Source organism: Lotus japonicus, chromosome 1 (genome assembly GCF_012489685.1).
Source record: "Lotus japonicus ecotype B-129 chromosome 1, LjGifu_v1.2".
Taxonomy (NCBI): Eukaryota; Viridiplantae; Streptophyta; class Magnoliopsida; order Fabales; family Fabaceae; genus Lotus; species Lotus japonicus.
In genome coordinates, this window is record NC_080041.1 from 25576817 (window position 1) to 25604541 (window position 27725).

The 27725-nt window shown below is 40.1% G+C and overlaps 1 protein-coding gene across 1 annotated transcript; it reads left to right on the forward strand.

Annotated features, from left to right (window-relative positions):
• The first annotated feature begins 7480 nt into the window (after positions 1-7480).
• On the forward strand, positions 7481-23910 carry LOC130734261 (low affinity sulfate transporter 3-like). The gene is made up of 12 exons (XM_057586604.1): positions 7481-7826; positions 7908-7956; positions 8039-8246; positions 8341-8533; positions 8643-8708; positions 8791-9021; positions 9137-9263; positions 11667-11953; positions 22998-23191; positions 23277-23365; positions 23466-23542; positions 23652-23910. The coding sequence occupies exons 1-12, from the start codon at positions 7521-7523 to the stop codon at positions 23790-23792; spliced, it is 1968 nt and encodes a 655-aa protein (XP_057442587.1). The 5' UTR covers positions 7481-7520; the 3' UTR covers positions 23793-23910.
• Positions 23911-27725: the final 3815 nt, after the last annotated feature.

The window sequence follows — 27725 nt, forward strand, 5'->3', positions numbered from 1 at the left end:
GCAAAGCCATCCCGCAACACATCACGAGCCCTCAAAATCGAACACCAAACATACGAGCCCGTCCTCTACTCAGTACGCAAAACGTTGCTTCGGGGCCCAACATACTTAACATTCATGGCGAACCCAGGGCTTGTGAGTCTCATGCAAAATTTGCCAAACGTTCTTGCCAAGAAGCGTTGTATTGTGATCTCTTGCACTACGAAAGCCAAGCCCCCCCCATGTTCTTTGGCTGTGACACTTTTGACCAATTTATCAAATGAATACCCCTCTCAACTGTCCCACGCCAAATGAATTTTAGAATCGAACCATCAATTTGGTCACTAACCCCTTGAGGGATCCACACGTGCTGCATGCAATAAGAGGGAATTGTCGCTAGAACCGACTGAGCCAGGGTATTCCTTCCCGCTCTATTCATGAGCTTATGCTTCCAAGAAGAAATCTTAGAGTGAACCCGGTCAAGGATGGATTGGAAATCACGGTTAGTAATCCACTTCTGGAAGATGGGAAAACCGAGATATCTCCCAATCTTCTGTGTAAACTAGATAGACGTAATCTCCGAAACCCTTTGCTTCACGCCAATTTCTAGATTCTTCATACCCATAACACGAGACTTAGCCTCATTCACTTGGAGTCCAGGTACTTTACAGAAGTTAACAAGAATACCCCATCTGAGTAACTTGAGCAACTGAGTCCTTAGTGAAAAGAAGAAGGTCGTCTGCAAAAAGGAGGTGAGACAAACCAACCCCAGCATCTGCCACCTTCATCGGAGTCCACCGACCCTCTGACACCGCTTGCGAGATAGAAGAGCTCAATCTCTCCATTCAAATATTTGTTATGCGAGTATGTAAACTTTAGATGTAATTGAAGAAATTAAACATGTAACTATTTAAGATGATGGGGTGTGAAACAATTAGAAGTCAGTGTAATTTTGTGTTACAAATTAAGCTCTTAAATTAATACAGTATATTATTTAATCTATTTATGAGAATTATATAGGGTAAATGGTCACTTTCGTCCCTAAAGTTAAAAGCGTCGGATAATTTAGTCCTTACTCTTTTGAAATGTCACACGTGGTCCCTAATGTTTAAAAACGTCGATCACGTTCGTCCCTAGGTTGGATCCCGTCAGTGAACGGTAACGACCAAGGTGATTTGGCACGTTATGTGTCAATGTGGATTTTCCACGTGGATTTAAATATTGGGGGAAACTTAAAAGCTTCAATTTAGTCCCTGGAAGTAAGAACCCTAGAATACTTCAATTTGTGCATTGGCTTCTCTTGCTACCTTCCTCCCCTCATCTCCATTCACCATTCAAACACACCCTTCCCATTGCCATCAAAAAATTCAAGCCAAACTTCAGAAAAATTACAAATTAGAAAAGTGGGATTTTTCATTTTTGTGAAGGACTAAGAAAATTTGGCAGGACATCGACCAAATCCGTCCAAATCCTCAATACAATCCTCGAAGATTCTTCTCCCCTGATTCCTCTGTTTCTCTCATTATGACATCACCTCCCTCCTCTTCTTCTTCTTTTTCTTCTTCTTCTTCCTGAACTGATGAAGGGTTTTGCAGATTTGTCTACATCCATTCAGATCTGTCCCTAACCTCTTGCAACCCATGGGGGTTGGGTTGCGTTTGGGCGGTGTGGGGCAGTGGTGCTTATTCGCCAGAGGGGGTTGTGGCTTGGGCGATGGGATGGCGGATGGTGGTGGTTGTTCTCCAGCAATTGACTAGGGGTGGGGGGGACGAGTGGTGGTTGTCCTCAATCTAAAACGACGGACAATTTTTCTAGAGGGCATAGAGTTTTTTAGTCGTAAATATTACCATTTATTTTTCAAATTTCCATTTAGATCTAACTTTGAGAGATGAAGACACTTGATTATGAAATTCATTACTAAGGGTATTGCTTAGTACTGAAAAGTGTGTATTTTTCAGTTTTGTGATGTATGGTTTTGTGAAATCATGGAATGTAAATTGGGGAAGTGCATTGGTTAAATCTGGGAGATCGCAAATAGTATCACCTGGCTTGTGTTTGAATGCATTGGACTGAATATAGTATAATAGGGACCAAAAGTGGGAATTGAATTCAGAGCAATGTTCTTCAATCTGGTTTTTGCCCTGTTGTTTCATTGTTTGCCTTTATCCGTTGTGAAGAACAGTCTTTCTGGATTCTGGATTCTTTTTGGTGAAAATGAAAATGATTGGGGATGAAGATGATATATAATGAAATTAAAGATTTGAGTTTTTCTGATTTAGGATTTTGGCCTGAGACTAAATTGAAGTTTCTAAGTTTCTAAAAAAAAAAAAAAAATATTCAAATCCACGTGGAAAGTCCACATTGACACCTAACTTGCCAAATCACCTTGGTCGTTACCATTCACTGATGGGATCCAACTCAGGGACGAACGTGATCGACGTTTTTAAACATTAGGGACTACGAGTGGCATTTCAAAAGAATATGGACTAAATTGCCCGACGCCTGTAACTTTAGGGACGAAAGTGACCTTTCACCCTAATTATATAATTATAAGGCTTAAATGCATTTGGTGCCCCTGATGTATTTCAAAAGTGCAAATGATAACCCTACTCTTTTTTTGTAAACGTTTGTACCCCCCTTGTTTTGAGAAAGTACACCGAATGCCCCTCCGTCAGGTTGACGTTAAAATCCTAACGGAGGAGCTGACGTGGATATTATTTTTACATTTTCCTTTATTTTCTCTAATGCCACGTGGATTTTATCAACCAGCTGAGCTACATGTAGGATTGTTAAAATAAGCAACACAATTTTATTTATAGCATTTATCTTCTTCATTCTCCATCATAAACTTGATATCCTCTTCTTCTTTCAATCTTTCTTCAATCACCTATCTTTACCATCTTCAGGAAATCAAACCCCAGAAAACCCAAAACAAGCACAACACTGTTCCTCTTCAAGAACAAAACAGCAAAAATCAAAATCTCAAAACCTTTATCAAGAACAAAAACCGAATAAAATTAAACTTCCAAACCCAAAAACAATAACAAAACCAAAAAATACATTTAAGGAGCAATCTACCAGTTCATGAAATTAAGATAAGGTTCAAAATATCCAGAAATCCCAAATTCTCTTCTTCTTCCTTCTCCTTTCGCCACTGTTCCTCTTCTTCCAAAAATCTAACCTGCTTCAGAATTTTAACAATTTCACATGGAGATGGTGGATGGAAGGAAGAAAAATTGCAATTGAGAGGCGGAGAACACCAGTGTTGCCGTCCCTTACACCCCACTCCGCTACAAGTCATGCACCTCTCTCATAAATCCAAGACCCAACCCACCCAGAACCACCTCAGAACCACCACCCACCACCCAGATCCAACCCACGAAAGACCCAACCCACCCAGAACCACCGCCTAGAACCACCACTGCAACCCACTTTAAACCCAAGACCCAACCCCAGAACATAACCCAAGATCCAGAACCACAACTTACCCGCCGAACCCCATCAAAGTAGGGGGATTTGAAGCGTTGCTTCTCCCACCCATGAAGAACCCACTTTCAAATCCACTGTCAAAATTGTTGCTATTGAAGAAACTTTGTGAGTTGATGGGTCCAAAGGGAAAGAGTCGATGTTCAAGCTCTGTTGCATGACGAAGCTATAAGTTGTTGATGGGTTTGAAATTGAAGCAATGGGGTTGTTGACACCATTAGTGCCTGCAATTACTGAACCCATTGCAATCCACCCACCCCACACAACCCAACCCTAGCACCCAATCCCCCACCCTAATCGCAAACCCATAATCACCATTTATTTTTTTATTTTTTTTTATTTTTTTCTATATAGAAAAGCCATGTGGAAAATAGGAGAATTAAAAAAAAAACACGTCAGCCCCTTCCGTTAGTTTTCTAACGGAGGGGTACTCGCTACACTTTTCTGTTTCATTGAGGGTACAAACATAGACGAAAATAGATGAGAGGTGTCTTTTGCACAAACATGAAACATCAGGGGCAACAAATGCTTTTAAGCCTAATTATAAATACACTGCCCATGTAAGAATTAATATGTGCAGAAGTTTCTCGTAAGAAAGGACTAAAATATAAAAGTAAAAGACTACATGGGATTAAAACGTTGATAAAAGAGAAAAATGCTAATTTACACGACACATAGTCACATACTACACTTTTTTTTTTTCTAAAACTGTTTGTATTATTAAAAACTTAGCCAAAGGAACCAAAGGCACAAAGTCTCGAACAACATAATCCTTAACGGCCGGTGGAACATCCTCCACCCAAACACAGTGGCCAAAATCAAAAGATTATGAGCTAAAAAGTCAGTTATACCATTAGCTCTACGACGAATAAAACTAAAATCAAGAAAATCAAAATAGCACGACATAGCCCGGGCTTCATTGATAATCGAAACCAGGTATGAACGACCAGCACCATGCTTCTTCCAAATGTCAAAGACTTGCAGACAATCCGTTTCTGCAATTACCTTCCTAATTCCAAGCTCAACCGCCAGCTTAATTAAGAGACCATAGGATACTTCACATTTCACAATCACATGACATGTAAAAATTGTGTGTTTTACAAAATTGTTATTTTTAATTTACTGAATTTTTATTTATAAAAATATGTTTAATTAGACAATTGATCCAATTTGTCATCTACATCTTTCCAATTTATAAAAAAAAATTGTCATTTAAATAACTTTCCGTATGTAACAAAAAAAATTGTCATCTAGCTGAATCGTGCTTTACTTACTAGCACCCACTTATTTAATGTGTACTTATTTTTAATTTGACCCTGAATATAGGGTGCATAGATAAACCTCTCTTACTTCTTTGGCTTAAATGCACTTTTGGACCCCAAGTTTATATTTTTTGCGATTGTTGACCCTGATCTTATTTTTCTACGAATGGAGACCCTAATCTTTCAAAACGTTGCACCGTTTACCCTTCCGTCCAAATCCGTCAAAAACTTGACGGGCGGAAGGGTAAACGGTGCAACTTTTTGAAAGATTAGGGTCTCCATTCAAACTAAAAATAAGATCAGGGTCAACAATCGCAAAAAATGTAAACTTGAGGGTCCAAAAGTGCATTTAAGCCATTTTTTTAAATCCCCCTTTTATCCATGTGGAAGGCCATATCAGCGTGTTCCGTCAAGTTTTTGACGGATTTGGACGGAAGGGTAAACGGTGAAGCGTTTTGAAAGAATAGGGTTCTCATTCGTAGAAAAAAAAGATAAGGGTTGACAATCGCAAAAAGTTAAAACATGAGGGTCCAAAAGTGCATTTAAGCCAACTTCTTTTGGTATTCAAAGTCTTTGAACTGTTGCTCCATTTCGGCCCACATTAATTGTTCAACTCTAATACATTCAAAGCATCTTGTAGTAGTAGTAATTTTTGGGTAAATAGCCAACTTGGTCCCTGAAAGTGTCAGCCGCCTTCAACTTCGTCCTAAACTTTTAAAATGGCGTTCGTGGTCCCTGAAAGTTGTATTTCTCCTTCATCAGAGGTCCTTGAGTTAAAAAAACCTTACGCTGTTAACGGAAAAGTGACGTGACATTTTTTTTTGAAAAGCAACAGCTGACGTGGCATGTGAACGTAAGGAATGTTTGGGAATAGTTCAATTTAGTCCTTGAAAGTTGAGAAAATTTTAAAAACTTCAATTCAGTCCATAAAAATGTTTGGGAAGTAAATTGAACCATTCTCAAACATTCCTTACGTTCACATGCCAAGTCAGCTGTTGCTTTTCAAAAAAAAAATGCCACGTCACTTCTCCGTTAACAGCATAAGATTTTTTTAACTCAAGGACCTCTGATGAAGGAGAAATACAACTTTCAGGGACCACGAACGCCATTTTAAAAGTTTAGGGACGAAGTTGAAGACGGCTGACACTTTCAGGGACCAAGTTGGCTATTTACCCAGTAATGTTTCATTTATGGTGGTCTGGATTGGGAGATCACACCAGCTAAAGAACAATAACTTAAGAAGCTATCTTTTTTTACCAAAAAAAAAGCTATCTCTTATAACTTCTTTCAATAAGTGATTATGAGATTTTTTACCCATGAGATCTTCTACGGCATAACCCCTTATGAGTATTTTGAATTTAGACTAAGTAAAGATTATTGAACTAGATTTTACATTTTTTTAATGAAATTTTTTCCATTCACTAAAGTATAAGATGTGATAGATGATAAAAGGAGAGAGATAGAAATAAAAATAGGTGGAAATGAAATGGAGAAAAAATGAGGTGTGAGTATATCATTGTTGCTAAAACATCTCCAATGCAAGGTTCTTAGTTCTTATTTATGAGCTAAGAACTAAAATATGAGCTTTTAACCATTAGAGGGGGCTAACGTGAAGTTCTTAGTTCTTAAAAATAAGAACTATAATTGATTACATTAAAACTTCATTCACACCTACAAAACTACCGGATATAATTAGTGATTTGATAAAAATAAAATAAAAAAGGTAAAAATGAGTAAAATTTGACTAATATATACCAAAAGCAACGTTCTCAAGGAATATATGCTTTCCTGTGGAGACATCTTAAAGGGCTTCCAACAGCTACTCCTCAACCAGTGGAGTGTTATCTATTAGAGCTCTCTCTAGTGCCCCTTTCCAGCAAGTAATTCTTGGTGGCCTAAGAAAACAATCAATGCAAGTAAAAATCAAAATTAGAGATAAATTTATTCTATTGAGTGGTGTTGGCCGTCGTTGAGAGATCTCTTGTCTTGCCAAATAAGTTCTTATAATAAATAGAGTAAGTCTTGTATCTGAAATAGCTTTTGGGCATAGTTAAACATACTTACATGATTTTATTTTGGGAAAATGGTAGAGTTTATTGAGACACCTTTAGTATTTTGGGTAGGGTGTTAATAACATATTGATGATTTTTTATGGGAAGAATTGTCTTCTCTTACCCCATTGGAAGCCAGCGAAGACTTGCTTCAGTGACATGTTGGAGTGTCATGAGATCTTCCTAAGTTGGAATGCCCACTGAAATGAGATTTATGTCTACAGGAGGATTCAAACCATATCATTGGGGGTGAGGCTCAAACCGGGGTCCTAAATTTCAAGTGTGTCAACCCATATTATTTTTAAGAGTGATATTTACATCTTCCCTTTCCTATATATAAGTTACTTATATATAAGTTACTTTTATCTAATTTACCTCTATTATATTTTCTACTCCGTTTTATTTCAAAGTTGTATATGAAAAGGAGTGTAAATTTCTATGTCAGATGTTAATATTCCAAAATCTTACCATTTATTTCATATAATACGAGGGTAAATTTGGAAAAAAATATTTATTGCTTACGAGATACTCCCTCCGTTCCTCATTATATTTTTTTTTTATTTTTCCTAAATAACTATTTTTAGTAAATTTATTTCTAGTAACTATTTTTCTTAATCTAATAGAATTATTAAAGAGTATTTAATGTGCAATTATTAAGGGAAAACTACAGAGAGTTGCACATTAAATACAGCTGACTATAGATCACCAAGAACACTTCAGAAAACAATGCACTGAAGCTTCCATCATGAGAGAGCAAGGGGTTCTTCACCTTGAGAATGCTTCTCAACCAGGGAGGTCCCAGTGGGTTCTTGATTCTCCCAATCCACCCCCTCTATGGAAGAAGCTATTCAATTCAGTCAAGAAAACCATTCTGCCTCATGGTAACAACAGGTTCTGTTTTTCATCCAAGAACAGAACTTTCTGGGGACATGCACTCTCACTCTTGCAGAGTTTGTTCCCAATCCTTACCTGGATAAGAGATTACACATTCTCAAAGTTTAAAGATGATCTGCTTGCTGGTTTAACTCTTGCAAGCCTTTGCATTCCTCAGGTATTCTCAAAACATTACTTTTATTAACCAAGATTATTAATTTTTCCCTTCACTCTTTTTATTTTCATTTGAATGTTGCAGAGCATAGGATATGCTCATTTAGCACAAGTTGATCCTGAATATGGCCTGTGTAAGCAAATTTCCAATTTTTGTTTTTATGAAGCTCCACTTTTTTGGAATTTCACAATTGATCTGTTTTGGTTCCCATTCAGATACAAGTATTGTTCCTCCTCTTATATATCCTCTGATGGGGAGTTCAAGAGAAATTGCAATTGGACCTGCAGCTGTAGTCTCCATGCTGTTATCTTCTCTGGTCCAGAAAGTGGAAGATCCTATTGCAAATCCTGAAGCCTATAGAAATCTAATCTTCACTGTGACCTTCTTCTCTGGAATTTTTCAAGCTGCATTTGGCATTTTCAGGTGGTTAATTTCATAATTTTCCTTTTTCACTTGTGCAAGTTTTTTAATTCTTTTTACAAGTTTCCATTATTAACCAACAAGTAGTTTATTTCAGGTTGGGTTTTCTTGTGGATTTTCTTTCACATGCTGCACTTGTTGGATTCATGGCTGGTGCAGCCATCATTATTGGCCTTCAGCAGCTGAAGGGGCTTCTGGGGATTACTCACTTCACCACCAAAACAGATGTAGTTTTAGTTTTAGTATCTGTTTATAAATCACTGCATCATCAAATTACTTCTGGAGAAAAAGTGAGTTTTTAGTCATTTTCATCTTTTTTTCATAAATTTGAACCATGGAATTTATATAAGTCATATTTTGTTAATGTTTCATATTTTTCTTTGTCTATTCCTCTGACAGTGGAGCCCTCTGAATTTTGTCCTGGGGTGTTCATTCCTGATTTTCCTTCTAGCAACTCGTTTTATTGTAAGTAATGAATTTTTATTTATTTATTAAAATTCCACTACTTCAATACATCTATTTATTTTTGTGATGTATATGATATCAGGGTAGAAGAAATAAAAAGCTTTTCTGGTTGCCTGCTCTTTCTCCTCTTGTATCAGTGATCCTATCAACTTTAATTGTGTACTTGTCTAAAGCTGATAAGATTGGGGTTAATATACTAAAGCATGTCAAAGGAGGATTAAATCCAAGTTCAGTTCACCAATTGCAATTTCATGATCAAAATGTTGGACAAGCAGCTAAAATTGGATTGATTTGTGCAATTATTGGACTCACTGTATGTGAATTTCTTAATTTCTTGATTAATTTTCTCTAAATTATTTATTTCTTATTCTAAGTTTTGTTGGTTATTGTGTGACCCTGATTGATGGCAACTTGAACTTGTGATTCAGGAAGCAATTGCTGTTGGTCGATCTTTTGCTTCCATCAAAGGGTACCATCTTGATGGGAACAAAGAAATGTTATCAATGGGAGTCACGAACATTGCAGGATCATTAACTTCATGCTATGTGGCGACTGGTAAGTTTTTTTCTTTTCTTTTTTTGAAATTGACTGGTGAAATCTTTGTCAATAAATATGCAGTTAATGGGGTTGTGACGTTGTGTATGTAACCTGCTCTTGGGATAAAACCTCATTGATTATGGGACCTACGTGGATTAATAAAATTATACTCCCATTTTTATTTTAACTGTCCATTTAAAAATAATTATTTTTATATATTTATCTATGATTCAGGAAGCAATATGTAAATTAAAATTTAAAGAAACCACATAAATTTATTAATAAAGATTAGTGAACCACTCTTTTTTGTTTAGAAACCAAAATATATAAAGAAAATAGAGAAAAATAATAAATGTAATATGTGATGTGATGCGATCGAAAGTAAGAATTAGTGTGAAAGTGTATATAAGCGTTACTACTGTTTTGTAGTATACAAATTGAGACTGTAAATTTATAGTGTCTCACTCACATTTTTTAATTGATATGATAAAATTTTATTGATTAAACGGTAAATTGAGACATCATTTAGAGATTACACATGTTAATTCTTTGAGAAATCACTTTTTTTTTAAATAAAGAAATCACGTATTATAAATACTATTGAATATATTGATGCACTTTTTTTTTGGGTCAAATATTGGGAAAAATTTATTATGGACCACTTTTATGTGGTGCAAAGTTGCACCACCCCCTTTTGACCCACAATAACAAGTTTTTTTTAAAAAAATCAAAAAACATATTTTATTAATCTTTAATTAATTATTAGGTTAATTGAATTAGGTCAAATTAAATATTTTCATCTTCTTCTTTTCTTCCTCCCACCCAACAACCACTACCACCCACAACCCTAAATCCGACCGCCGCACTACAACCACGCCGCCACCACCACCACCACAAAATCGAAAGAGAAAAGCTTTGGGTCGTGGATCTTCTCTAAGGTGGTTGGGTGAAGGTGAAATCGGAAAATTTCAAAAAAAGTTGAGAAGGGAAACCACAAGATTTGGTGCCTTCGAAATTTTTTCCAGATCCGATTGCATCTCCTGGGTTGAGACTTCAATCACGACCCACCTTCTTCTTCTCTTCTTTTCCATCGATTTTGTATGAGTTATGGGTTTGAGGTTTGGATCTGGGTTTGAGGGGGGTTTTGGGCTGGTGGTGGCATGGATTGGGAGTGGGTTCTGGGTGGTGGTTTGGATCTGGGGTTTGTGAGGAGTTCTGGGTTGGTGGTGGTGGTGGTTCTGGGTTGGGAGTGAAATCTGGGTGGTGGTGGGGATTCTGGGTTGGGAGTGAGTTTGTTATTTTTATTTTCATTTTGGTGTTCTTGATTTTGTTTAGTGGTTGTGGGGGTTTGATGCTCTAACAGGTTGTTTTGTGAGGAGCAAAATTTTGGGTTTGTTATTTGGTTGTGGGGGTTTGATGCTCTAACAGGTATGTCACTATAGCAAAATTGAAGAGAGGACAGTGCTCCATGAGTAGAAACTAATAATTACAGAATAAGAATTTCCAGAAGTTATAATGAGATTGTTAGAAGGGGATGGAAGTGTTTGTGCAGTGATTAACCGAAACCTTATGATGAGTAAGTTACCCATGAACTTTATGCAAATATGCCCAAAGCCCCAAACATAAAGAAAAGGTGAGCCACGGAAAAACTCATGTTTGCGGGAAGCAAATTAATTTTACATCACAGACTTTGAATGACTTGCTAAAAACTCATACAGCACCAACTGGGTAAGATGAAAATATTGTGGCTTTGTTTCTGGGCTTTCTGGTGTTGGGTTTCTAGGTTTCAGTTATTAATTTGTTGAGATGAAGGGGAAATGTGGAGGGAAGAAGAAGATGGAGGAGGAGGACGATGGGTGAACATGAAGAAGATGAGAAGAAGATGGAGGTTTCAGTTATTGGTTTGGAGGATTGATGGGTCATGGATAGGAGATGTGCTTGGTTTGGAGGCTGGTCTTAGACAGAGGAAGCAACAATATAAGGGAAGAAGAAGGAGAAGAAGAACAGAGTGATGATGATGAGGAAGAACAACGAAAATGAGAATGGGGAGAGGTTTTGATTTCAGAAATTGGGAGGTAGAAAATGAAGAGGAGAGAGAAGAGAGGAGAGATTAGGGAGAATTAGGTTTTAATTAACTTAATTAAAATTATCACAAATTAATTATTGTAATTAATAAATATGTATTTTTATTTTTATTTAAAAATCGGGAAACCTGCAATAGCAGGTCAAAAAGCAAGTGGTGCAACCATGGACCAGAAAAAACTGGTCCATGTTAAACGCCTCCCAAATATTGATGCACTCTAACTTATGGGTAATTTACAGTTTTCACAGCCCCAATAATACTTCTCTTCTGTGGCTGCAGAAAATTGCAAGAGGGGGGTTATCAGACTTTTTTAATATTTTGATGGTGAAAACTTTCAGGTTCATTTTCAAGGACAGCTGTGAATTTCAGTGCAGGGTGTCAAACAGGAGTGTCAAATATTGTGATGGCCATAACAGTGGTTCTATTCTTAAAACTGTTTTCAAGGCTATTATACTACACCCCTGTGGCTATCCTTGCTTCTGTGATCCTCTCTGCACTTCCTGGATTAATTAACATACATGAGGCTTGTTATATCTGGAAGGTTGACAAATTAGACTTTCTTGCCTGCATTGGTGCTTTCCTTGGCATCTTGTTTGCATCTGTGGAAGTTGGTCTTCTTGTTGCTGTAAGTCATTCACCACTTTCAAACTCAATTTCTCATCTTTCATCTTTGGTTCTCACTTTTTTTTATACATAAAAAAATAAATTACATACACAGTTCAAAAATTGATTATTGGACTTTTCCTTTTCTAACCCATATGTCACTTCGGTTCTCACTCTGTTGAGTATCTATTATAAGCAAACATAAAAAAAAAACACATTTTAAAACACTTGGATATTTTCTAATTTTCATACTTTTTATAAGGGATATCCAAACTGCCTCTGTATGCGATGCAGGAAGTAACGTAAAATTCATTACTTGTATATTTAATTTTGTTGGACTATTGGGTTTTTAACTGTTTGACAAAACGAGTTTTCAAGTAATAAATCTGGTATCGTCAGCCTCACATTCATAACCTGTAATCAATGTTTGAAAAATCAGTCACTGTAACTGTTTGTCTGTTTCATTCAATGCTTGAATCAATGTATGAGCCAGAATCGAATAACTCATGTTTAATTTTTTTTTTAATATTCTATAGCATATATTTAATTGTAAGATGATTATATATTGTTCTGTACTAGGGCAAGCTTACGTAAGAGAAAGACAAAAAGTAAACCCTAGCAGAGCACTAAAATAGCAAAACTACCATAAAAGGAATATTCTCATTAATGCTGAAAAAGTTGGTTTCGTACAAGTGGATGACCTCCCCTTTTATAGAGGGGGTGGTCATGATATAGATCTTTCCTATATTTGGGCCTGACAATCAGGGCCCAAATCCATGTACATATAAGACAAATCCAAAGGAATCTTCCAGCTGGCTTGTGGGTCCATCATCTAAGGGAGGGCAATGAAGCTCGTCGTGTCGCCTTTCCCGCCATGGCTATCTTCAATGGTTATTTGTTCATTTTGGGCGGGACATAATCTTCTTTATGTCCCGCCCAGTCCACATGCCCCCAAGACATGAGACTCGAGTAATTGAGTCGAAATGTCTTCATCATGTTACCCAGTAGTTCGCCTCTATTGTTTATTCGTTCATCGCCATTTTACTTTCGTTGTTACATCGCCATTTTCACGCTTCGCCACCTTTGTTGCCGTTTCAAAGATATGTCGCCATTAGTTATAACCGTCAATCACGTCTTTTCAACTGACGCACGTATCCTTATTTTCCGGGATTTCGTCATCATTTGTTATAAATGCAATTTTCAGTTGTGCGTCTCGAGGAGTAACGTCTTTTCGCTTCCTACCTTTTCGAATTTCAAATCCCAAAATCCCACGATCTTCCCCCATTCATTCTCTCTCACCCACGATCTTCCCCCATTCATTCTCTCTCCTCCTTCTATAAAAACCCCTTTTCTCATTCATTTTTCACTTTCTTAAAACTTTTGTTCTGAAAACCCTTTTCACCGCAGCTTTCATTCTCTTCTTTGAACTCCGGTGAACCTTTTTTTCCTCCGGCCGTCGTCATTGCGCGGTGCTCCCCTATCGCCGACGTTCTCCTTTCTCAAATCCACAGTTCTTCCCCTGATTAGTTTTTCTCTTTCTTGAGATTCTTCGTTTACTTCTTTTTTCTCTGACTCTGTTCATCTTCTTTCTTCTTTTGACTCTGTTCATCTTCTTTTTACTTTTAGTTTGTTCATCTTTCTTCTTTTTATGAAACTGCCTCGCATGTCTTTACCAAACGCTAGCCTTTCTTCCCTAGAACTTTCTTCACCCTCCACGGAGGAGGAAGTTGTCGCCCCCTCTATAATTGAAATTCACTCCTCGCCTTCTACCCATGATGATTCCGGTCCCGCCGGCTCTGTAGACTCAATTCTCTCCTCTAATGGAGATTTGTCTTCACCTGAATGGCGCTCTGACGTGCATTTAGTTGAAGATAAATGTCTGTTGCATTCTATCTGGAGCAGCGTTGGGAGCATTAGTTCGCTTCGAATATCTGCTCAAGGGTTCACGAAGATAAATCCCGATACCTCGAATAATGAAGATCATCTGTTGAATGTCCTCCCATGTGGCGAAGATGACTGTGTTCTGTTGCGTAAAGAACCAGCCGATGAATCGCCCGATTTTTTCTTTGTTTATGGCTATTTCTTCTTAGACTTGAACATCAAACTTCCTTTCTCGCCGTTTATATGTCACGTTCTTTCTTTTCTGAATGTGGCGCCTTGCCAACTCCAGCCCAACGCCTGGGGTTTTCTCCGCTGCTTTGAAATTCTTTGTGAACACTTGAGTTTCACTCCAACCTATCCTTTGTTCTTCCTTTTCTATAAATCAGTCACCACTAAACCTACTTCTGTAAAATGGGTTCCACTATTAGCCCGTAAGAACATGAGTCGGTTCACCGCCCTTAAAAGCCATTACAAAGTATGGCAGAAGAAATACTTTAAAGTTATGGAGTCGCCCGAAATAAAGAACTTGTTCCGAGATTCCGACAATAACCCTCTCTTCCCTTTTTACTGGACAAAGAACCCTCGCCGAAAAATATCCGTTTCATACGACGCCTTGGATGAATCTGAACAAGGCGTCGCCGATTACCTCCGCACACTACCAGTAATTTCTGGTCACGACTTGATTGAGGCGTCGAAATCCGACACTTTAAATCAATTTTTTAGTAAGTTTATAATCTTTGTACGTAACTTCTTTTTCTTTTTGTTCATGTATCTCGTCTAATTGGTGTTTTCCATACAGCTACGATGGGAAAAGGCAAGGTTGACGCGAACCCAATCAAGATGAAGGAATACCTCGCCCAGTCTGCTGCGGCGGCGAAGAAGAGGGCCGCCGAAACTGAGCAGAAGAAGAAGAATGAAGGTACTTCGGGTTCTGACAACGTCAGGGACCCTAAACGTCAAAAAACTTCAGGTGCTGCTGGTGGTAAGCCTCTCCATCAATCGACTCTCGATCCAAGAAGTCATCCGGCTGAGAAAAAGAAGGGACATGACAATGTCCCGCCCCCTCAACAAGACTCAAGCGCGCTGATCAACCGCCCACCAACTCCATTTAACCAAGCTGGCCCTAGCTCAGCCATTGGTGGCGAGGCTCCTCCCCCCTTGCTGAACTTGTCGGATCCTCACTTCAATGGGCTGGAATTCATGACCCGTACTTTTGACAACCGGATTCACAAGGACATTTCCGGTCAAGGCCCCCCCAACATTGCTTCCATGGCGATCCATCACGCGCTTTCTGCCGCCAGTACTGTGGCGGGAATGGCTCAGTGCGTGAAGGAGTTGATCTCAGCCAAGAACCGTTTTGAGAAGAAGGCAGCTGATTACAAGACAGCCTATGAGCGGGCTAAAACTGATGCTGAGACTGCCAACAAAAAGCTGAAATCTGCTGAGGAGAAGTGTGCTAAGTTAACTGAAGACTTGGCTGCTTCGGACCTGCTTCTTCAAAAGACCAAGTCTCTTAAAGAAGCCATAAATGACAAGCACACTACCGCTCAAGCCAAATATCAGAAGTTGGAAAAGAAATATGATCGCCTGAATGCTTCCATCATAGGGCGTGCTTCTCTCCAATATGCTCAAGGCTTTCTGGCGGCCAAAGAGCAGATCAGTGTAGTTGAGCCGGGCTTTGATCTTTCCCGCATTGGGTGGCTGAAGGAGATCAAGGATGGTCAAGTAGTTGGTGATGATGACATTAGCCTCGACCTCCTTCCCCAATTCGATGATGAGAGTGAGCCTGAAGAAGATGGCGAGGATGGGAACGAGCAGCACAGGAATGAGGATCAAGAGAAGGAAGATCCCAAAGCTGGGACAAGCCAGGGCAACAACGCCAACAACGAGAACCTGGCTTGAATTTTTTATTTTATGTTGAAATTTTTCTTTGGGCATTGCCCTCTTTTATTTTCATTCTAAATCATGTATGGGCGTCGCCCCCTTTTCCCTACTTTAAATGGATATCATTTTAAGTTCATTCGTTGTTTTAGTTGTTTCCAACTTTCGTTGTTATTTTGGTTTACATACCTTAGCCGATTTTTCGACGAGGCTTGGTTTCTAGTGGCCACCAGAATTGCCAAGGCTTTTAACTTTTGAAGGCGATACTCTCTTATTCCGAAAGGTTTACTCGCGGTATTGCATACCTTGATACGATTTGCATTGCATGAACTCGTAATATAAGTTAAAAAATATATGCGATTCTGTTGAAATGATCTTTTCATTAATTTTCTTTCGTATGGGAACAATTGTCCCTTCATTACAAATGTCGCCTCATTAAAAACTTTTCCAAAGAAAGGGAAAAAGAGTGCGACTTCATTTACATTTGTTGTTTCTATTAACTAAAATACTGCTTTAGATGAGAGGCGTTCCATGTTCGTGGAACCTTTTGACCGCTTAGTTGTTCCAACTTATAAGCTCCTCCTCCAACGTCGCCTATAATCCTGTAAGGCCCGCCCCAGTTGGGTGAAAGTTTGTTGTGTTTGTCGGGTATTGTATTTTTTCGGAGCACTAAGTCTCCTACCCTCATTTTTCTTGGCACTACTTTCGTTGAGAACTTTCTTGCCACCTTCACTTTTCCCGCCTCATTTCTTATGTGAGCCTCTCGTTGTTCCTCGGGCAGCATGATTAGATTTGCTATTAAGTTTTCTCCGTTGTCATTTTCATTAAACCGAGCCACTCGCCAACTTTGGTTTTCAATTTCCACTGGGAGCATGGCGTCAGTTCCATAAGTTAGACGATACGGGGTTTCCTTTGTGCTTGACTGTTCCGTGGTGTTGTATGCCCAAAGAACGCCTGGTAGTTCCTCCGCCCAAAGCCCTTTTGCTTCATCCAGTTTCTTTTTTAAACCTTTCAGGATAACCTTGTTAGCCGACTCAGCCTGCCCGTTGGTTTGTGGATGTTCTACAGAGGCAAATCGCATCTCGATTCCCATTTCTGCACAAAATTCCTGGGTAACACTACTTGTGAATTGGGTTCCATTATCCATTACTAACGCCATGGGGACCCCAAATCTACAAACAATCCTTCGCCACAGGAAGTTCCTGACCTTGGCGGCTGTGATAGTTGCCACCGCCTCGGCTTCTATCCACTTAGTGAAGTAATCAACCGCCACGATGATGTACTTCATTTGTGCCTTCGCTATAGGGAATGGTCCTAAGATATCAGTCCCCCACATAGCGAACGGCCAGGGCGCCATCATGGTTGTTAATTCTTCTGGTGGAGCCTTGTGCAAATCAGAAAAGACTTGACATTTTTCACATTTCTTCACATACTCCAAACAATCCTTCTTCATGGTTGGCCAATAGAATCCTGCTCTTATCACTTTTATTGCCAAGGATCGCCCGCCGATATGACTAGAACACACACCTTCGTGGACTTCCGCCATTATTCCGAGGGCGTCCTTGGTATCGACACATTTGAGCATAGGAGACATGATTCCCCGCCGATACAACTCACCATCCACCAGTGTGTAGAAACTGGCTTCCCTGCGTTTTGTTCTCGTGTTCAAATCATCCTCCTTTGGTGGATTCTCTAAGAAGGTCTTAATCGATTCCATCCAAGGTAGCTCGCCCTCACTGACTGACTTTACAGCTTTCAACTTTATTTCTACCAAATCAATGCTCGGGCGAGGCAGGGTTTCTTGAATGACTGTTTGGTAGTTGCCCAATCTCCCTGTGCTTGCCAACTTCGCCAACACATCAGCCCTCTCATTTTGTCCCCTCGGGACATGTTCTATTTTGATTTCTTTGACCTCCATCATCAATCTGCGCACCACTTCCAAATATTTGGACAGTTGCGGATCCTTCACCTGGTACTCGCCTTTCACTTGCTTAACCACTAACTGCGAATCTCCTTTGATAAATAACTTCTGGACTCCCAACTCAATGGCCAACCTTAAGCCGGCAATCAGAGCCTCGTACTCAGATTGATTATTGCTCGCCTTGAACTCGAACTTGAGAGACTGTTCAATGATCATTTTATCTGGACTTTCGATTGTTATTCCCGCCCCACTTCCAGTGTTATTAGAGGATCCATCCACAGACAGGACCCATTCTCCTTGAGTCTTCTCTCCTTCAGTGGGTGTTAATTCCGCCACGAAGTCAATTAAACTCTGGACTGTGACTTGGCCCCTTGGCTCATATTGTATGTCATATTCCGATAGCTCAACTGACCAGCTAACCAATCGCCCTGATAAATCAGGCTTCTGAAGTACTTGCCTTAAGGGAACATCAGTTTTAACTTTGACTTGGAAACTTTGGAAGTAAGGTCTGAGGCGCCTTGCAGTTTTCAGAATCGCCAAAGCCGCCTTTTCAATTTTTTGGTACCGCAATTCTGCCCCCTGTAAAGTATGGCTCACGAAATATATAACTTTCTGCTTTTTTCCTTCTTCCTGGAGCAACACCGTACTTACCGCCTTGTCAGTAACCGCTAAATAGAGCACTAATGGAACGCCTGGTGTTGGCTTGGAGAGTACTGGTAATGTGGCCAATGTTTCTTTCAATTTGGTAAAAGCTTGTTCGCATTCCTCTGTCCACTGAAACTTTGAATTCTTTTTTAAACATGTGAAGAACGGGGCCGCTTTGTCACCCGCCATTGGCAAGAAACGTGACAAGGCGGCCATTCGCCCTGTCAAACGCTGAACCTCCTTTACACTTGTTGGGCTTTTCATCTCCAAGATCGCCCTTCCCTTATCAGGGTTCACTTCTATTCCCCTTGATGTTAACATAAATCCCAAGAACTTTCCTCCCTGGATCCCAAAAGAACACTTCTCAGGATTCAACTTCATTCGATATGTTCTTAACTGAGTAAACGCTTCTTTGAGATCGCCCTCATGATCACTAGCCCTGGCGGACTTTACGATCATGTCGTCCACATACACCTCCATATTCCTGCCTACTTGTTTTGAAAAAAATTTGTCCATGAGCCGTTGGTACGTAGCTCCTGCATTCTTCAAACCAAAAGGCATTGTCTTGTAACAATAGTTCGCCTGATTGGTCATAAATGCTGTACTTTCCTCATCCGAGGGATGCATCATAATCTGATTATAGCCCGAATAAGCGTCCATGAGACTTAAAAGTTCATTCCCTGAAGCTCCATCCACAAGCTTATCAACATTGGGAAGTGGGTACGAATCTTTGGGACACACTTTGTTCAAGCTTGTGTAGTCCGTACACATTCGCCATTTCCCATTGGCCTTCTTGACCATCACAACATTGGCGAGCCACGTTGGGTATTGTACCTCACGGATGAAGCGAGCCTTGATTAACTTTTCAGTCTCTAATTGTACAGCCTTGTTCTTTTCTTCACTCATTCTTCGCCTTGGTTGGATGACTGGGGTCGCCCCTGGTCGTATGGCTAGTTTGTGAGTGATCACCTTGGGATCAATCCCTGGTACATCATTGATGGTCCATGCGAAGAGATCTAGATTATCACCCAGAAGGGTGATTAGTCTGTCCTCTTGTTCTGTTGTCAAACCACTGCCAATCTTTAGAAACTTGTCCTTGACTTGCACCTGCTTGGTTTCTTCCAGAGGTTGTGGGCGAAAATCATCAGCATCATCTCTTGGGTCCAAGCTAAATCCTTCTTGTGGGAAGATTTCTGTAATTCGATGGCTCTCCTTGGCGGCCTTTCGCCCATAGAGCGCCACGCTTCTCAAATAACATTCCCTTGCTGCATTCTGGTCTACACGCAATATCCCGACCTTCCCGTTGCAGGCGGGATATTTAACAGTTAAATGAGCAGTTGAGATGACCGCGCAGACCTTGTTGAGGGTGTCTCGCCCCAAGAGTACATTGTAATTGGCTTTACACGCCAATACTAAGTACTTTACTTGAAATTTCTTGACAAACTCTCCTTCTCCAAAGGCAGTCGGAATTTCGACGTATCCCCGCACACTGACACGGTCCCCTGTGAATCCCACCAAAGTTCCCTTGTATGGTTTCAAATCTGATTCCTTTAGTCCCAGGCGATCAAAGGCGTCTCCATAGATGATATCCGTCGAAGATCCCTGGTCTAAGAATACTTTCTTTGTCACGTAATTGTTAACCCTGATTGTCACCACAATTGGATCGTTGTCATGAGGAATTACATGCGCGAAATCCTGAGGGGTAAATATAATAGGGGAATGATTCACCCAACACTCGCCTTCGTTCGACTCCTGTACTGAGTGTACTGCCGCCACGTAGCGTTTTCTAGCCTTACTTGAAATTGCACCCCCGCCAAATCCTCCTGCAATAGATGAGCATTCCCCAACAGGATCGCCCAACTCTTCAACTATCTCTTTACCTTTGCCTTTGTCCCCCTGAGTGATCTTAGCTACCTCCGGCGTTGCTGTGTCTTTAACAAAGTTTGCCAAATGGCCAGCTTTAATCAAACGATCAATTTCCCGCCTTAAATTCCAACAATTATCTGTCGTATGCCCCAACGCCTTGTGGTACTCGCACCACCTATTGGTGTCCACGTTAGCTGGCGGCCGCCGTGGGGGTGGTGGGTACTGCACAGCGTTGGTCTGCCCAACCGCCCTTAAAATAGTACTTAAGGGTGCATTCAACTTAGTAAGTGGGACTGGCGTTGGCGAAGCACCAGGCTGACCAGCTGTGGCAGCAGTGGGACCTTGTGAATTTCTGTGCCATGTATTTTGAAAGCCAGGTTTAGAGTTTTGGTATGGTCCCGGTCTTGGTACACGGGGGGTTTGCGCTACCCTGGTTTCCTTCCCCGCCTTGGATTTGTCCTGTGAAACACCGCCAGATTGAGACTGCTTGCGTCCTTCCTCTCTTTCTTGTTTCTTCTGATCATCTTGCTCGATCAATATGAACTCTTGAACACGAGCGCGAAGATCCATCATATCCTTCGCCGGTCGCCTTGTTAAGTCTCTATTCAAATCTCCCGCCCGAAGGCCATTTTTGAATGATGCCAAACAGACATCTGGATTTTCATCCTCCAACTGCACCGCCATCTTGCTGAAGCGTGCCATGTAGGTTTTTAATTTCTCACCTGGTTGCTGATGTATGCTGATAAGATCAAACATTGTTGCCTTTGTGGTTTTATTGGCGGAGAATTGAGTCAGAAATTTCGTGGACAGATCAGTGAAATTATCAATGGAGAAGGGCGGTTGTCGAATGAACCACTGCATCGCCATGCCTTTGAACGTGGAGGGCAATAATCGACATTTTACCGCATCCGTCGCCCCGCCGATCACCATTTTGGTATTGAAATATCTAAGGTGCTCCATAGGATCAGATTCGCCCGAGAAGGCGTCTAATGCCATGGTTTGCAGGTGCTTTGGAATGTCCACCCTAGTTATGGCTGGAACAAAAGGTTGAAATTCAACTACATCCTCCGCCTCCAGACGTTGTTCTTGCTTAAAATCCTGCCGCTGAGTAAGATACTCAACTTGGGCTTGCAACTGCTCGTTTTGGGACTGCACCTTCTGCAAGGTATCTAACATTTGTTGTAAAGCCGCAGGCGTGATACCTGTCACTGCCTCTTGCGCTCTCCGTGGAACAGTGGTTTTAAGATCTTCCAAGTTTACATATTCAGGCGGCGTTGAACGCCGCCGAACACCTGGATCTGATTTAGCGATCAGATCTGAAGGTCTTCCCGGAGCTGCATTCACCAATGACGCTGGCGACGGCGCCACTGAGTGGACCCCCTCCGAGGAAGCTTCCTGCTCTTGCTCGTCCAGTACGGGACGGTTGTTGTTTCGTCCGCCGCCGCGACCGCCGTGTCGACCACCACCGCGCCGGCGATGATCGCGTCGACCCACGCCGCATGAACGAGTCTCCATGGCTCGCAATTCCTCCTTCTGTCACCGGAAGAGCTAAGTCAGAGCCACAGACGGCGCCAATGTTCTGTACTAGGGCAAGCTTACGTAAGAGAAAGACAAAAAGTAAACCCTAGCAGAGCACTAAAATAGCAAAACTACCATAAAAGGAATATTCTCATTAATGCTGAAAAAGTTGGTTTCGTACAAGTGGATGACCTCCCCTTTTATAGAGGGGGTGGTCATGATATGGATCTTTCCTATATTTGGGCCTGACAATCAGGGCCCAAATCCCTGTACATATAAGACAAATCCAAAGGAATCTTCCAGCTGGCTTGTGGGTCCATCATCTAAGGGAGGGCAATGAAGCTCGTCGTGTCGCCTTTCCTGCCATGGCTATCTTCAATGGTTATTTGTTCATTTTGGGCGGGACATAATCTTCTTTATGTCCCGCCCAGTCCATATATATATATATATATATATATATATATATATATATATATATATATATATAATACAACTTCATTGACAAAATTGCCCAAAATAGCCATAAGTTCCAAGTTTATCTCTCAAGTTTATATAAGTTGAGACTTGAGAGCTCAACCCAAATTTTTTATAGGCAAATGTTAGTTGTTAGTAATGTTAGTAAATTAGTCATGCTCAAGGTTCGAACCCTGGACCCTTCACCTTTCCAACCCTTACGTCCCTAACTCTTACCACTTGAGCTAACCTTCGGGTACGAGCTCAACCCAATTAACACTTGCAGCAGTCTAAATGTGGTTTTTTTATCCGTTTAACCATTTTAGTTAAAAACTATTTTGCATGAAAAAATAATAGTAATAGGACAAATATTAAAATTTATGTACATATCATAATAGCATTTTGCATATTTATTGACCTTTCATTTTCTTTGAAATTATTTCTTAAAAATATTGGAAAACATATAATTGAAAAATAAGAAACTCACTATTTAACCAGTTTTTAACCATTTTAAACCGACTCTAAGTATGTGTTTGCATTTGTGCTACTTTCAAGTTGAAAATACTTTTAACTCAATGAAAGAAATTCTCACTTTCACTTTTTGTACTTTATAATGTGCGCAAAGTAAGTTATAAACAAATGAACTTAAATCCAAATATAGCCTAAGACAATACCAATGAGTGGTGGGTTAGTTTAAATTAGGGGCTTCAACTTTGTATAAAACTTTAACTGGAAGAATTTTTCCTACCAAAATATGGATGTTCCAACCTCGAAGAAAGTTGAGGATAACATGTGTTAGAAAAAAAAATATACACACGTAAATAAGTAAATAATAGGTATACTATACAATAAGTGTTATGATTTATTATTCAAGAATTTCAAAGTTTTTCTGGATGTGCAGGTGTTTATCTCATTTGCAAAGATACTAATTCAATCAATTCGACCTGGAGTAGAAGTTCTTGGTAGAGTTCCAAGAACAGAAGCCTTTTGTGATGTTATGCAATATCCTATGGCCATAAGCACTCCAGGCATCATAGTGATTCGCATAAGCTCTGGCTCACTCTGCTTTGCAAATGCCAATTTTGTCAAAGAAAGGCATGTACTTTACAAATGATTTACAGAGGGGTGTACCTTTAGCCCAAATATAGAACCTTGTATGAACTTTTTCCACTTGTTCCAGAATCTTGAAGTCTGTCAAGGAAGAAGGAGATCATGACCTTCAAGGAACCACAAAGGGAAAGACCAGAGGAGTAATTCTGGACATGACAAGTGAGTTTTAATTGTTATATTTATCTGAATTCTAATGCCTAAAAATTTTCATAACTATAATCTTAAGCAAATAATATTCTCTTCAATTCTCTTTTTATAGACCTGATGAATGTTGACACTTCTGGAATTCTAGTTCTTGAGGAACTTCACAAGAGGTTGATTTCACGTGGCGTAGAAGTGAGGCCAACACCAATCTATATTCTTGGAAACTAGTGATGTTCAATTAATGTGATTGTTCGAATCTATACATGTTTTAACAATTGGTGCAATGTGTTGTTTTTTACAGTTAGCTATGGTCAACCCCAGGTGGCAAGTGATTCACAAGCTTAAGGTTGCACATTTTGTGGACAAACTTGGAAAAGAATGGGTTTTCCTTACTGTTGGAGAAGCTGTAGATGCAATAACTTCTAAAATTGTCAGTGCTTGATTTGATACTGGGTGTCTGTATACTTTTGAAAGGTTAATGCATAATTGCATATCTAAGCAGGGACTCATACAGGAGTATTGTAGACTTCCTTATTATTATAATATCTCAAATTTTGGCAGGGACTGGTATTTATACTGTTCAGATTATTTTAGATAATTGATTTAAGGCTTAAATACTCTGTAGGTCCCTGAAATTGTACCCCGTATCAAAATAAGTCCCTGAAATTTTTTTTTCCGATTCTGGGTCCCTAGAAAAATTTGTTTTATCAAAATAAGTCCCTACGCCGGAGAAGACAGTGGTTGCCTCCTCATTGTTTCCACAAACCATGAAATAACATGTTTAAAACACTCCTAGACCTTCATATATCTGATCTGGGCGAAGAAATCGCAAGAAACAAAGCTAAAACGAAGAAACCGAGAAGCTCCATAAATTCCGGCGAGAAGAAATCAACTTGCGACTGGCCTTTTCTCTTCAACTGTGACGACCCAGCCCACGAGACCACCACCACTGAGTTCCTGAGGACGAGACGAAGCCGGCCCAACACCCTGGTCGTAGCGCCGCCATGACCGCCGTCGTCAACCACCGTCTTCTCCGGCGTAGGGACTTATTCTGATTAAAAAAACAATTACAGGGATCCGGAATCGGAAAAATTTTTTTCAGGGACTTATTTTGATACGGGGTACAATTTCAGGGACCCCTAGAGTATATTGTAATTCAGGTTCCCTCTGATACGATTGTCCTGCACGATGCTAAGACAAGAGGTTCGACAATCGCTTAACAATAAAACAGAACTTAACAACAAAACAATAACACTCAGAAGTTGTTCACCCAGTTCAGTGAAAACTTTCACCTACGTCTGGAGGGTTTGCACCCAAAGAAAGGAAATCCACTATCTCAAGATTCAGGAATTACAGACACTCATGAACGACTCAGTTCATAGTTCACTTCCTAATCTACCCAGTGTATTTCTACTTAGAATCCCAACCTAAGTATGAGAGCCCCTCTCACTTTCTCTCAATCACTGCCACAGTGATTGGTGAACACAATGAACAAGTAAAGTTTGAATGCAATCAAACAACACAGAACCTCTCTTTGCTTTATAGAATCAGTGAGCAAAGATAGATTCACAACTAACACAGGACGAAGCACAATAACAAATCCTAAAACTCTTAATCTCTCTTTCAGCTTCGGTGATCTTCACGTTTTAGGTCTTCATCCTTTTATAGACTTCAGCAGCGGTAGCATGGGCTTTAGGGTTAGCACGGGCTGAAGAAACAGATTCCAATAACAGCAATTTGAAAACGCAATCTTGATAGATTCGGTTTCTTATTGCACAAGTAAAGATAGAAATCAATCTTTTAACAAAGATTGGTTCAACAAATAACAACCCAACAACTAAAACCCTTTTGGAATAGTTACTTGCTCCTCAAGTAACTCAAAAACATATCTTCAGCAAATCTTCAGAAGGCCCATAACAGAAACACAAGCTGAGGACTGATGTCCTAGCTTCACGAGGTCAGATGCCACGGCATCTGCTTCGACAATCAGTTGTTTTGACAAAATGCAAGGCAACATGTTCCAACAATCTCCCCCTTTGTCAAATTTTGTCTAAAACAACTCACAATCAGAGAGGATAAAACCTAGAGAAAAAACTCTCCCCCTTAGTCAGAACTCCCCCTCAAACAAACGCATCTACACAACCCACTATCATACTTCAGAAGGCATAGTCGGAACAAAACACTTTAGCAGCACAAACACACAACCAGAGGTACAATCAGCCTTAGCACATGATAACATCAAAATGAATCAGTTTGAACATCATCGTATCAGAAATACTACCATCAGAAGTACTGCTCATCAGAGGCAACATTTCAGAAACAAACATAGCCATCGTCTTGAACTTGTCTTCAGACCAGAGCTAACACTATCAGAACACACATAGCACAGTAGAAACAGAAGCAACTTCTCACAACTTCTGAGAACATGAATATCTGAACCAAAACAAACTTCTGATCTGCGAACATCTGAACAAAAACAACTTCTGATCTGCGAACATCTGAACAAAACAAACTTCTGAACAAAAACAAACTTCTGATCTAAAACATCTTCTGATCTAAAACATCTTCTGAACTAAAACATCTTCTGAACTAAAACATCTTCTGATCTGCGAACATCTGAACAGAACAAACTTCTGAACAAAAACATCTGAACATAAACAACTTCTGAACCACAAAACTGCTCAAAAACAAATTTCTTCTGATCTGAAACTTAAAACTACTCCCCCTTTTTAGCACAAATTTGCAAAGGGTGCATCCAAAACAAAAGACAAGATCAAAATCAAAGCAAACTATGCTTCAGAACCGGACTTTTCCTTGGAACCTTCGGCACTTCTCTCTGTACTTGCTTCAGATCCTTCCTCCTCGTCGCTTTGTTCAACATCTTGACGTTCTTCTTCTTGTAACTTGAGTAGCAACGCATCAACTTTGAGCTTCCTGGCAGTACTCACCCGGATTGTTTCTTGTAAAGCCTTGGAGACTTCCAGTAATTCAGCAATTATGGCCTTAGTGTCAGATGCAGTCACAGTAGGCGCAGATGTTTTGCTAGTTGGTAAGGCAATGTCGAGAACATGTGGGTCCATAAACAAACGTTGATCCAAAGTGATTGGAACACCACAAGACATAGCCACATCATCAGCTCTGAGAATCTGAGGATGTTGCTTCAGAATGATCTCAGTAAGAAGTGATGGAAACGAAACAGGCAGCTTCACAGCACAAGTATCAGCATGCTTCAATGTCTGCTCAAACACAAAAGTTCCAAAATCAAAATCAATAGACTTGCCTATCCGATAGATTAATTTGGCAAGCGTTGCAGAAACTCCAGAAGTATGCTGAGTAGGAACCCAATTCACAGCACCAATCCTGTTAAGAATAGCATACTTCACACTCAGATTTCCAGTAGAGAGCAGCTTCTTGCTAGGCCACTTCTTCACATAACCAGCGCTAAGTTCCTTGGCCACAACATCCATGGACACTTCTTCATCAACAAAGGCAATAGCACTTCTGCCAAGTGCTTGATTGATCACAGCAGGTGAGAACACAACACATTCAGCTCTCACATAGACTTTCCTGAATTCTGCACTATCAGGACGTCCCACATCAACAGAGAGATTTACCAAGAACTCTCTCACAAGCCTCTCATAGCACCTACCAACATTCTGAATAGTCTTCATCAGACCTGCTTTCTCAATAAGTGCAATAACATCTCTACATTCAAGAACATCAGAGCCAACTTCCCTTTCCTTGGCCATTCTCCTCTTGCAAACAAACTTCCACTTCTGAACATTCTCTTCTAAGTGAAAAGACACTCTATCAATAGGAACGGCAGGAACATTCTGAGGAATACGCTTACCAGAAAACTTCTTTTTCTCAGAAGATCGAATGTTCTGAACACCGACTTCAACATCTGATTCAGAGTCTTCAACGTCAACTGGAGTCTTCCTCTTCTTCTTCTCAGTGGGAGTCTTGTCTTCCTTTTTCTTTCCCTTACTCTTCACACTAGCTTGTCGGGACTTGTAGGTTATAGGTGAAGACTTGGATTTCTTTGATGGAGTAGGAGTGACTTCAGGAAAAGAAACCCTTCTTTTCTTCTTCATCCTCGCAGCAACACTATCAGCAAAGGACTCAGTCAGAGGAACATCATCAGAAGCATCATCAGAGATGTTCTGAACAGAGGCTGGAGCCTGGTTTGGCACTTCAAAATTGGTACCCTCAGAGTTACCATTCTTTGGATCAGCATCCTTTGAAGAGGATGACACAGAGATGTCTGGCTGGGCAGCATTGCCTGAATCTTCATGAGAAGTGGAATCCTTTCCAGAATTTTCTTGAGCAGAACTTTCCTTAGACCTGGATGTCTCAACATTAGGTACAACATCAG